This window comes from Odontesthes bonariensis, chromosome 23 (assembly GCF_027942865.1).
Source record: "Odontesthes bonariensis isolate fOdoBon6 chromosome 23, fOdoBon6.hap1, whole genome shotgun sequence".
Classification (NCBI taxonomy): domain Eukaryota; kingdom Metazoa; phylum Chordata; class Actinopteri; order Atheriniformes; family Atherinopsidae; genus Odontesthes; species Odontesthes bonariensis.
In genome coordinates this window covers 16,046,888-16,059,766 of record NC_134528.1, presented here as the reverse complement: position 1 = coordinate 16,059,766, position 12,879 = coordinate 16,046,888, and the positions used below count along the sequence as shown (strand labels likewise).

The window sequence follows — 12,879 nt, the reverse complement described above, 5'->3', positions numbered from 1 at the left end:
TGTTTTGCTCCACCTCGCGGGTCAGTCGCAGTTTGCCTACAACCAATACAGATACCCCTCCCACAGGGACAAAAGCGATTTCCATAGGCACCAACATAAAGCACGTGTTTGTTTGTTTTTTTCATTATTCTCATCGCACGATTTAATCGTTACTGTGTGTTGCTTCGCGCTCACGCAAAGATACCCTCTCCCACTTGACGGCTAGAATTGTTTTTATTTCAACATGGAAAATGAGAGATTAGTCTCCAATTCGCTCTCGGCTCCACTGATGGGAAGTCTTATGCCATCCGACAGGAATGTGCAACCCTTCCATCCCTCCAACTCTCCTCCACCCAGGAGCATGCGAACCTTTGGGAATCCCCTTTCCAGTGATCAAAAAAAAAAAAAGGAGGAGGAGGACGGGTGGCTTTCTTCATCATTATCCAGTGTTTTTGCTTATCGCTGTCTTACAGAGTCATTCTTAAACATAACGTGGAGTTTCGCTGCCTTCCCTAAAGTCTTTGCGCTGCCACCATGCTGACGTTGTTAAGAGATGTGAGTGATAAAATGTAATAGGACGGGTAAGAGGAACTCAGGTGTGCAAGAGAGTAAGTAAACAGATTGAAAAGGGGAAGCGGCCCTGCATTCGCTCTGGGTTTTAGATATACTATCCTGTCAGAAAATGACACAAGATAACACACAAATTGATGCAAGCAGATATCTTGTGTTCAGCATGAGTGCACTTCAATCCTCTGCTGGAAGCAGGCTTATCTGGAAACTGCAGACTGCATATGTGCAGGTGAATGGATAAGTGGGTGCTGGGGGCCAGTGTAAATGAGCTATTTTATAGTGATTACACGGATTTTTTTTGTCAGACTGTACTGTCAGAACTGCAAAATGAACAAGGCCCATTTTTCTTACATATAGTGTTTGCTGTGTTTTTCAGTGTCTCTGTGTTACTGTCAATTGTTTGGGGTGTTTTTGTTTTGTTTTATAAAATGATCTAAGTCTGAAGACCTGCTTCATTTATTTGCTTTGTCTGTATGGACCAAATCCTCATATTTTGATATGATTCTCCCTGATAACCCAACACAGCAGATACACAGCTTCCACCTGGCCAGCAGACATAAGCTGATGCAACAAGGGCCCAAATAAATTGTGGTGGCCAGACAAACAAGTGGTGGAGGAGATAGATGCCACATATCTGGTGTTTCTTTGCTTGACTGTAAAAGTTGACATAAGCACAAGTATTGTGATGTTTGTTTAACAGACTTGTGACACATACCTTTATAACCTAAAACAGCAAAGCATCACATATCTATTTCATGTATCCTAGAGGGTCGAAACGCTGAGGCTACAGCAGCAGAATGAGCCCACAACTCATCTGTGATTTTCATACCAGGTGTGTACTTCCATAGAAAGTTAGCAACTTGTGACATCAGTTTTTTTTAATTATGACCCCAGACATTACTTAAGCAGCTGGAGCAAGTCCTATTTATGTGGATCATGCCCTCTGCTGCCAGACAAGGTTCATTACAAATGCAAAAGATAGTACTGTCGAGTAATTGGCACCCCTCACATGTTCGAGTTGAGAATTTCTTCAGAAATAAATTCGAGCTCAACAGTTTTGGGTGATCCAAATATTGCAATAAGATATTCACAGTTACTGAAATAAATTGCACAAAAAAAAAAACACCATCACAAATAAAGTGTTTGTTGGACACAGATGTTAGCGTTGTTTTAGCACGTACGAGTTGCTGTACACTGAATAAAGCTGGAATCCATGGGCGAAGGCCAAGGAGGACACTACTATCAAAATATGGGCTCAAAAAGAGAAGCATAATGCTCTATGCAGAGGGAAACAAAGTAGAGGACTTTGGGTATACAGTACATTACAACAGTTTGTTTGTTGGCAACATAACGAGGCCCTGAAGGAAGAGAACACCCTTTCTGCAGTAGAACATAGTGGAAGCGCTATCATGATGTGGGGCTGCTACGCTGCCTCTGGTGCTGGTACATAAAGGGTTCAGTTGCACATAGCTCAGAGGAAATTCTAAACAGTGTACTTGCAATTCAAGGGCACCACAAATTTTGACAGGACTGTGCCACTGATGTGCATTGAAAAACAATAATACGACAAAGTGCTATTGTAAACACCTCTTTCTACATTTGAAGTGAGGGTATGGCCTTTTATAGAGATGCAACTAAAAGCAATTGAGCCACAACTGAAGGTTGTAGGTGCTCCCACTAATTAATATTTTTTTCTTAAGTCATTCTTCCTTGCAACAAAGAGCCATTTAGTTTTTCACCCTTCACTTTGCTCAGCGCTTGGCAGAAAATTTACCCTGCACCCTTGAGTGGAGTTCATAGTTCCATCTGTATGCAGTTAGCTCTCTATGGAAGTTCAAAGCCTTTTCTTTTTGAAAGGTATTTGGAAGGTAATTTGTTAAAACGTGAAACTCTGGAATACAGTTCTTCAGCATGAGCGTGGAAAGCATCATGTGTGCTGTTTACAAATGAAGGGGATATAAACAAAGGCATGACAATATCACACACTGCTTCCCGACTCTGGTTTGTTGTGTGGCCATTTTCGTTTACTGACATACTAGTTAGGGTAAGGCTATTGGCTTATGGATGATACTTTAGTTACAGACAAACTGTGCAGAATGTAGGGGTATTCCACGAGTTTAATTTGAATTAAAATGGCTTGTATTGTAAGTGAAGACCACAGACAGTAAGATTTATAAATTCATATATAATTTATTAATGAATCATATATATATATATTAAATACAATCCGATATGCATAAATACATACATCTGACAGAATCTTATGATGTACATACAGAAATAGTTCAATAAAATGTATCAAAGCTCAGTATAAAAAACCCCTAAAAACTGCATTATTGGGTTTATTAGGTCCTGAGACTGTACAGCTAACCAGCTTAAACTACCAGCAATCAAGTCAACTAAAGTCATTTCTAAGAAAAATACAAGTCAATGTAAAAGCAAATCAAACGGAAGAAATATAAGATTAACTGTGAACAACGAATGTGACTACATCTGTTACCAATAACCGATAGCAGCACAATGATTTTACTGTATTTCAGAGTTGAATCTTGTAACTGTGCATCACTTTTAATAATAGGTCTATCCAAGTGCTTGCTGTCCAAGTTGCACTTAAAAAGTGTATGTTTTTTTAAAACCAAGTATGGATATAATGCATGATCTCATTTCAATCCACAGCAAGAGACAAAATCAAATAAACACTCAGAGCAGTGTAAAAGAGTACTTTTTACCAGCATAGAAAGGGCTGCATATGAAATTATACAATGTCTTATAGGACAAAGATATTCCAGTTCAACTTCTTAGAGAAGAGATTTAAGGGAACAAAACAATCACAAGTCAAAAAAGCATCAGTCACATGTCATAACAGCAGTAAAGTGCAAACTCTGTGTTCACTTACTTGTGGTCAAGAATTCACTACATAAGAGGACGAACAAAAATAGGAACCAGTTCCGATTGTCCAGCTGTGCTTACACAGTTCTCAACAGGTCTAACAAGAACAAAGACAGGAGAGTGTGAACAATTTCAAAGAAGAAACTGTGTCTCTAACTGTGCTGCGCCCTACGAAACAGTGTCAAACGCAGTACTGCAGTTGCACTGGGACGCAAACAGTCATAGTAGTGCAAAAGTTGTTGCTTACTGCTAAGTACAATTTACAGTTCAACAAACTGTTGAACTAGAAACCCACATTCTTTTAAATAAAAGCAGATTTCCTACAGATATGAACAGATCTAACTAAAGAGAAATACACAAGGCAACTTTTTTGAGTAAAAAGGAATAGATAGCACAGCTTTAAGCATTAGTCTACATTGAAATATTTCAATGCAATGTGTTTTAGAGACCAAAGTTGAAGTCTTTTTCTTTTTTGGTATTATTATTATTATTATTTTTTCTTGCTGGGAGTTTAACGGATCCACACTGAACAAACATCATCCGGACACATACGACACATCACCTCAACTTAGCACAAGAATCAGATATGACATTGTTAAGATAGTGTTGCAAATGTAATTATTTAGCTTGAATTAAGTTGAACGATATGGGCTATGTGGTGAGCATGATTATACTGACAGCTCTGTTGCGAGGTTTCACCCTCATCACTCTGCTTAAGGTCTTTGAATTCATTAAGGATTTTTCATCGCAAAACAGCTTGAAGCTGTTCTCTTGTGCAGCTGTTTATCAGACAAAGTATACTGGCAGGTCGTTGACACTTTCTCTGCTTTGTTAGCAGAGGCAATTTGCATATAATATCCAACTGTTGAGGGCATTAGACGTTGAAGAGGAGATGTCTAGGATACAAGGCAGAAACAAAACAAAGGGAAAGGAGGAGGAAGTCTAAACCAATTCTTCCCTTGATCGTCATGGGCAATGTAATGTAATCGCTGGCACATAATGGAGCACTGATAAGGATGCAGCAGGAATATCAGGACAGCAATATTTGTTTTACTGAAATATGGCTGCACGAACGACTCTAACACCTCTCCTTGGCTTTCAGACTATACAGACAGACAAAGGCTGCAGACAGAGAGGTAGCTGTGTAGGAGGCTTGTTAACAGCAGATGGTGTAATACTGAACATGTAACTGAAAAGGAGCCATATTGTCTACCGAGAGAGTTCACCTACATTACCTGCATTCATTCATAGTGCATTCATATTCATCTCAGAAGGTCGAAACTACACCTTTTTCTCTGCTACACTTCAACTTTCCAAAATTTTGTCAACGGATTTTTATTATATCATTAATCCATCTATATTTACTTATATATCCTTGATCATTTATAATGCAGCAATATAACTTCCTTTCAAGGATGAATAAAGTATGAGTGAAGATGACAATATGACCTTCTTCCAACAGAAGGCGCCTGACTGCACCACAAACAATTGTAAAAATAGACAATGTGCATACAGTACTAACAGTTAGACAGTAAATGTCACTGCAGATAAACAAACTGACATTTCTGAACGGCGATCTTAACACGTAGTCTTGTATTTAAAGAACGTCTGTGTCAATTTTGGTAGCATTTTAATGACAGCTTGTTCATTTAACTTAAGATTCGTTTTTAGTTCTTTTTTTAAATAAGTCTTACCAATTTAAATCAGTCAATCTACATGGATCGACTGGGTCATAACAGTAGATCATGAGTCCATCCATCCATCCATCCATGAAGCAAATTACATGTTCTAATCTTTTTCACATTTGTGGCCAATCAGTGGTAAAAGGCAAGGCACTTTGGTACACATGCGCTATGAAGACTCCTGCACAGTCTGTCTCACTTCAGGTCAGTCAAAATCTAAAAGGTATCGTGAGTCATTACCATATCACGTTATTATTGGGAAAACATTGATAAAACTGTACTTTTTTAATGGTTTCACTGACTGAAGTTTGTGAAAAACTTCAGCTCTGCAGAGGATTTTAAGCCAATTTTGTGACAATTGGTCCGGCAGTTTCCAACAAAAAATAAAAAGTATTTACAAGAAATACTGGTGGATATAATGAATAAAGAATTTTGTTACCTGCCATGCCATTACTAAGCTGGTTGTGATACAGCCTCATTTATGGGTCCAAATTAGTCCTCAGTTTTCTTGTTTTAAGGTCCTCTGTTTTTTTGCTGCACAAACTATTTTAATGGAGAACATTATCAGAAGAAAAACATTGGAGCTCGTTGCTGCAGCTTTGCTGATTGAATCACTTATTGAGTGTGCAAACATGAGAGCTAGCTGTTGTGCTGATGAAAAAAAATGAGTATGGCCTTTGCAGGGATAAAGATCTTTGGTAAATAGCCTCGTACTCATGTTCATGTGCCTTAGCACAATGATCTGAGAGCTGCACAGTACAAGTTGCTGGTTACTGGTCAGTTCTTTCAAGGTAAGCTGTTGGATAACCTTCCATGCATCAGGCACTTCAGATAAACTGTAGGTGTGACTGTAATTTGTGCATTATAAAACAGATGAGAGATCCCTGAGAAAATCATACAGAATGACCCTGTTTTCAAGTAAGAATTTGTAGCCAATGCTGGGATTTTATTATTAGCTTTTGTATCATTTGGGACAACTGAACTATGTGTCGTTTCTTAAGAAACATGGCCCATCTCATAGGTCATAAAAGTGTAAGTGCTCGAATGAGTTATAGATTCAATAGTGCCAAGTACAAATCACAGTAAAATCAAATAGGTTAGTATTCGATAGCTTTTAAAGAAAATAATACAGTATAAATGGTCTCCTGGCCATTCCATTCAAGTTAAAGCAAAAGGAAAATGGGACTGTAGGCATCCTTTACCGTTTGTTTAATTCAACTGAACTTGAACTTTCAGTCCTTTTTTATGTTGTCTATCTTTTATCAAGGTGGATATGGGAAGGCTAAGTAGCCACACGGGCTCCAAAGAGCAGCGTATGCTTGGGAGCAACAGACTTTCATTGCTCCTGTTCCCTTTGGAGATGTGTTCATAGATACAAGAACAAATGCATTCAGGATTTTATACAGGTCGACTCTTTTCTAATCAACATGTATCGTTGTACAGAAAAGTCAGTTACGAATTTCAAACTATCACCAACTCATGACTGACCTCCTTTAAGATGAGGCCTGTATAATTAATTAAGCTTTTAACTGATTAAGGAGCATGAACCCCAAAACTGGTATGCATTCAAATAACAAGTAAAAATAAAGAGTAAATCAGGATCACATGGTCCTATGAAAAAAGTAATATTAAATATTGATATGATACTTGTGCCTCTCAGCTCTTGCGAGAGTTGGTATACCACTTCCTCATCGCTATTCCACTGGTGCTCAGCACCACGCACAGCGCTCCTCCAAGGCTCCACCAGGTCGGGGATCGATTAAAGAAAACAAACTGGAAGAAAAAGGCCAGCACCACGTCTACCGTCCTCATCAGGGACACAGGTCCAGCCTTTTCAATCTGCAGTGCCTTTGTGAGGAAGATCTGGCCAGCAATACCAAAAACAGCGATCAGCATCAGCATCCAGCGGTCACGACCACAGAATGGGATTTTCCACTCCCCGAGGATGGATATAGTGATGATGCACTCGATTAGACCGATGACAGCGTAGTACCACACGGAGAGGTAGTAGTGGACGCTCTTCCCCATCTTGCGAAGAACAACAAATGTAAAAGCAGCTGCAATCGCTCCTATAGGGAAATGAATGCACATGACACAGAATGAAAACGCTTATCTGCTAAGAAATACTAAGTAATAAAAAAATATGAGATTGCAACTTAAATGAGGGATTCTAGCTATTGTCAGACCAATATATATATATATATATATATATATATATATATATATATATATATATATATATATATATATATATATATATATGACCAAAATGTCATATATGTATGACCAAAATGTACTGCATTCTTTTCCAAAATAAAGCCAGCAGTGCTGTTACTTCCCCCTCTTGTCAATGCCAGAATCGCAATCTCAGTGTTTCTTGAAAGCACAGATAAAATAGGGGGAAATAACACAGCTGTGGTCACTACAGCCGCTTAGGTAAGCATAGACACACACTTCACTGAACATTACTGCCTTTTATCTGCACAATGTTGCACTTGTGCCTTGGGCGTCAAAAAGAAAACTGAAAAGAAATCTCTCAATTAACAGTTCAGTCGTCCGCTGAGACACACTCACAAGTCATTTATTAGGTCCCAAAGAAAAATAATCAGCAATATGTGCTCGGCTGAAAATTCAAGCACCTCAAGCTTTCTTATTTTTTTTTCATTTAGAATGCTTGTTTTAGTGTTTATAAATCTTACATGGCCCTCTTTGACAGAAGCTATGTGAGCACAACAAGGAAGGAGTACAACCTCCCCCTCATGGAAGAACCATGATTAATTGGAAAGAGTGGACCTCTCAGTTGAATTTGATGTGTCAGGACGGCTGTACTGCATTCAAGTTCCCTGGTTGTCATGGTAATACTGACCTTACATATGAACAAAAGTATCTTTCTTAACATGTTTCAACCAAAGCAATTTTGCCTAAAATGTAGAGGTTAAGAAAAATAGTGAATTGTGTCACCTGCAAAGGCTGCAATAGTCCCCTTGACGTGGTTTGTGTAGTTGCCCTCAATGCCACGAGGACGCTCGCCAAAGAGGAATGGCGGACGGGCAATGAGAATGACTCCAGTGATGGTGAAAACAGTGAAAACACAGTCCCATATGGTACATTTCTCTTTCAAGAAGATCCAGGCCAAGAGGGAGGTAAAGACTGGATTGCTGTGGGGTCAATGACAAAGAGGAAGAGAGAAAGAGATTACCGCATGTGAGAAAGTAATAACAGTACGGTTAAACAAAGGAAACAATGCAAAGAAATGTTAAAGATAGAGGTTTGTGGAAGATTAAACTCCGTTTGAATCTATTTCACAGGATATTTTACAATCAGCTAATTAAAACTAAAGGAGTTGGACATTTACATGGTTCAAAAAGGACACGCGTGTTTGTGACATTGATAAAACCTCAACCAATCACTACCAGTACTCACCTGAACATGATGACTGTGGCGTCCGGCAGTGGCATCTGCTGAACTGCATAGAAGAGCATTATCATTGCATTGGAGCCGAGGAAACCTCGAAGCACCAGAAAAATACGTTTATCTCTGGGACCGAGGAAACCTGTCCTGGAGGAACAAATACATGAAGATGATGGATGAACAGATGACTAAAAAGATGGATGAGTGAACTGACTGACAGAGGAAGTAATAAAAAAAAATTTAGAGGGGAACGGATGGAGAAAATTTGAAGAGCTTGAGGGATGATAAGTGGAATGGCTGAAGAAATTGGTAGATTAAGGTAAAGTGGGAATGACAGTGATGGATGGCTGCATGAATGGGACTGAAATGAGAGAGAGGAAGATTTGTAATTGATGAATTAAGTTAAACGCCCATGTAGAGGATGAAAAGATAGATTGATGAGAAGATAGATGGATGAATAGGAGCACTGGTGGTAGGCTTTGAGATTACAGCTGAATTTAAATTACGTTAGGATGTCGTTTTTAAAATGTATGTACCAACACTAATTTCATCATGCCACCTGGTGGAATGAAGAAATGGAAAGTAACATTCCGAGCAGCCGTGAGCTCTATTTTTATTAAACATTTTACATAAAATAGAGGATTTGGTACCATATGAAAGACAAAACCCAGCTGTGAGTATTTTGAAATCCCCATCTGTAATTTCATGCCAGAAGCTATAATTCTGAACCATTCTAACCCAGGAATTATAGTGTATATTTCCAAGAGTGTGAGTGGAATAATACATATCTCTCTCAATATTTTGACAACTTAATGTTGGAGCATGGAAGCCGGGATGTCAGCCTTCAAAGTGGGTGAAAATGCACACAATACCAGGAATCCCCAGAGAAAATTACTGTTAGGGTTAAGTGATATCTCAGAGGGTTTATGATCTTAATCTACACACAGAACTCGGTTTGGGAGCGTACAGTATGTGTGGACCCTTTATCAAAGTCTTGCTTACTTGTGGTAGATGAGTAACGGCGCAATAAAAATCATCTGGAAGAAGCAGCGAATGGCACTGATCTCTATGGCGTGGATTCCCTGGATGGTTTTCACCAAGAGGGAAACGATGGAGAAGAAAACAGTGGCGAGGAATGCATAGAACAAACCCAGACCTGGACATCTCTTTGGTTTCTCTGGCCATGTGAGGGAGAAAAAACAGCAAAGAATCAGGCATTCATACATAAGTGTGAGGGCAGGGGTGTGAAACAGAAGGCTCAAGAGGAGTTTCAGTGTTCCGCACAGTCTTTTAAAAACTGATTTTGCAAATGCACCAAGTGCGTTATGCAGGTTTTTGAACAAGGTGCACCCTGAGTAAAAAACCACAAACAAAAGACCTGCCAAGGACTGTGGTGAAATGTTTGTACACCCTGCCTGTGGAGTAACATAATGATATCTTTGCAGAGATTAAATTTCAACCTGAGGCTACGCATGCATCTGTCTTTGTAGTTCCCATGCCATACAGTGTTTACTTTCTTAACCCTGTGCCTTGAAAACTAATCAAATTCTGAGATTGAGCAATGTTTTTCATAAATATATTCTGATTTCATTTCTATGCTAAGAACACATTTCAAAACTTTAGAACAGGGACATCTTTGCCGTTGTGTTATCCCACTCTGGCTTGATATATGATATCAGCTATATAGCCTACTCATTTGAGGTCTGTTTGACTGTATTTTTCACTCAGTGACCCAGTCTTCAGCATCTGGTTACAGAGCCACGTTGTCATGATGCCCGCAGAGCATAGCATGGCATTGTCTTAGCAAAATAATCAAGGCCTTCCCTGTAAAAGACTGCCATAAATGGGCAGGTCCCCCATGACATGTGCACTAATGCACCCCATACAACGACGGATGCTGGCTTGGTCAGATGGCGCCTCTCATCTTTAGCCCGGAGAATGTAGCATCCATGATCTCGAAAAAGTATTTCAAGTTTTGATTTATGGAACCACAGAAAGGTTTACCGCTTTGTCTGAGAATGCTAAGCCCCTTCCCATCTTAACATGTGAAAGATTCTCTGCAATGCCTTTTAATTTTCAATAAGCAATCATCAGCTGTGAGATGTGTTAGCAAGTATTTCTTTAAAAGCTTTACACCACTTGTTCAGTTTTTGTTATCCACTGTTTTTGCCTTGAAACTAGCTGTTAAGCGTATGAATACATTTAAAAAGACAACAGCGAAGAGATTTAACATTTCATTTTTTGTCTTTGTAAAAGTCTCTGTTAAAAAGAAATTCAAATGGCATGGAAGTCACTGTTGTTTTATTTTCATAAAGACTACATTTTAAGCTTAAAACGAGTCACTCAAGAATAGATTATTTTAACCTGGGAATCTTAGATGGAGCTGCATTCTTAAATCCAGTTCTTGTGTCTCTTTTCATTTGGCCATTTAGCTTTAACAAATCGTCAAGTATACTTACATGAGGAAAGAAAACTAATCAGCACAGGAACAGGGTGCATTTTTGACTTCCTTGTAATGTTAGGATGAATCATACCCAGCAACAATAACTGGAAAAACCCTCTTGGTTTCATACGTCTTTTGTTGATTGAGTCTTTCTTTTATTCAGGTAAGTTGGACCAAATAAAAATCAGCTCAGCATTTAAGACAATAACTACAAAAAGATTTCTCCAAAACCCTGAAAAGTTGCATTTGTAAGTGGAATAAAAGCCTACAGGTCTTGTGGTACTGTTGCTGTAAAAGTGCACAGTCATCCATCCTCAAGGGTGATGGAAAATTTTAAGCTGGCTTACAGCAGCCTGTCAAACAGAGTGGCCACACACTTTGTAACCCAGCTGCTCATAAACTGGACGTGAACAATATCCCTGTGTGTGTGTGTGTGTGTGTGTGTGTGTGTGGAGGTGATTATTAGATCAACATTATAGTTCTGAAATGAAGACTCGAGGCTAATTATAATCAATACAAACAGCATATTTTTCATCCGACAAGGCCTAATAAACGACAATGAAAGGGATATTAGAATGGCATATTCTTTATTAAGACTTAAGTCTGCATAAAAAGTCATAAAAAGTCAACTTTGTATAAAATCTTGTGTAAACACCCTTTCATAGGCCAATATCACACACGTGATGACTATATGTTATCACTGATACATGACGTAGCACGGTTGTATAACGTGAAGCTAAGCAGGAAGTCATTGGTTGGCTGTTCACTTCATTTCACTGTCGCTATGTTCAATATCAGTGACAGTGGTACAAGGAAGGAGTTTGAAATCTACCTTCACGTGCGCCTCCCTCGCGGGAAGATGCGGGCTTGCTTTTGACGCAAAACGCCGGTAGACACAGCGTTTCCTCCTCGCTGCCTTCCTGTGCATTTTCGCTTCTCCTTCTCTTTTCCCCCTCGTCTTCACCATCATCCAGGCAGTTGGTTCGCAAGTGAATCCTCTCCTCAGTCCGTTCGTCATTGCCCCGCTCGTCTTCTTCCCCGTAGCGGCTTTGGTTGTCCTGGCTGACAACTTTATGAAACACCACCGTCACGTCGTCCTCCACGGTTAAAGCCCGTTCGTGTGCACAGTGGTTGCGGTCGTCCATGATAAGATGTGGCGGATGAGCGGCAGCATGCCTTGGTGAGAATTCTGTCCGTTGTCTCCGCTGCCCTGAGAGACTGAGAAGGCAAGGTTAATTACTAACCTTGGTGTCACACTACAAACTCCCATGCGGTGGTTACTTTACCCACAGGGGGGCAGAAGTGAACTCAGCCCGGCTTCGCTGGGAAACTAAAACGTTACCCAACGTTCACGCCCCCTTTCCATGGGTGTCATGGCAATTTGGAACAGACAATGTTGGCTCCATGGTGGTAACAAGCACTGAAGCTATGTTTTTTATAATTCATAAACACAGTGTAGGTCTTACTCATCAGCCCAACCACCAATAGGAATATTAAACATTCTACAAACGTACTCATACCCTGAACCATAACTATCATACAAAAATTCATAATTTTGACTTTTTTATTTAATTTAAAAAAAAATTACATTTGGCTCTATATTGCCACTGTGATAGAATGCGTTCAACAAACTTAAAGCATAAGTAACTAAATTGACCTGACCTGTTAAAACCTGCCGGTTAGATATCTAAATACTCTCACTGTTTAATTAAAGTTGTAAAAAATCTGTGTCCAGGCTCGGGCACTCTTGGAAGTGCTAATGTTGGGGTTGATTTATAAGTCGTGCCATCTGCCTTTTTTCATTTTTGTTAAAGAAAATAGATCATTCATAATATATTAAAAATGTAAATAGACACAAACACACACACACACAAAGTGTCCAGTTAGCTTCTAAACCCTATGGAG

General features: G+C 39.3%; 1 protein-coding gene across 1 annotated transcript; it reads right to left on the bottom strand.

Moving 5' to 3' along the window:
- Positions 1 to 2,719: 2,719 nt before the first annotated feature.
- On the bottom strand, positions 2,720 to 12,301 carry slc35g1 (solute carrier family 35 member G1). Its single transcript, XM_075457468.1, has 5 exons — positions 11,807 to 12,301; positions 9,534 to 9,708; positions 8,544 to 8,678; positions 8,082 to 8,278; positions 2,720 to 7,189 (listed from the first exon to the last, which is right to left on the bottom strand). The coding sequence occupies exons 1-5, from the start codon at positions 12,117 to 12,119 to the stop codon at positions 6,777 to 6,779; spliced, it is 1,233 nt and encodes a 410-aa protein (XP_075313583.1). The 5' UTR covers positions 12,120 to 12,301; the 3' UTR covers positions 2,720 to 6,776.
- Between the last annotated feature and the right edge of the window lie 578 nt (positions 12,302 to 12,879).

Excerpts from the sequence above, each read along its gene's own strand:
- slc35g1 (XM_075457468.1), bottom strand. The coding sequence starts at position 12,119 with ATGGACGACCGCAACCACTGTGCACACGAACGGGCTTTAACCGTGGAG. Across the intron at positions 8,679-9,533 it reads CCGTTACTCATCTACCACAA|GACAGGTTTCCTCGGTCCCA; the intron begins GTAAGCAAGACT and ends TTGTTCCTCCAG. Across the intron at positions 8,279-8,543 it reads GCCACAGTCATCATGTTCAG|CAATCCAGTCTTTACCTCCC; the intron begins GTGAGTACTGGT and ends TTGACCCCACAG.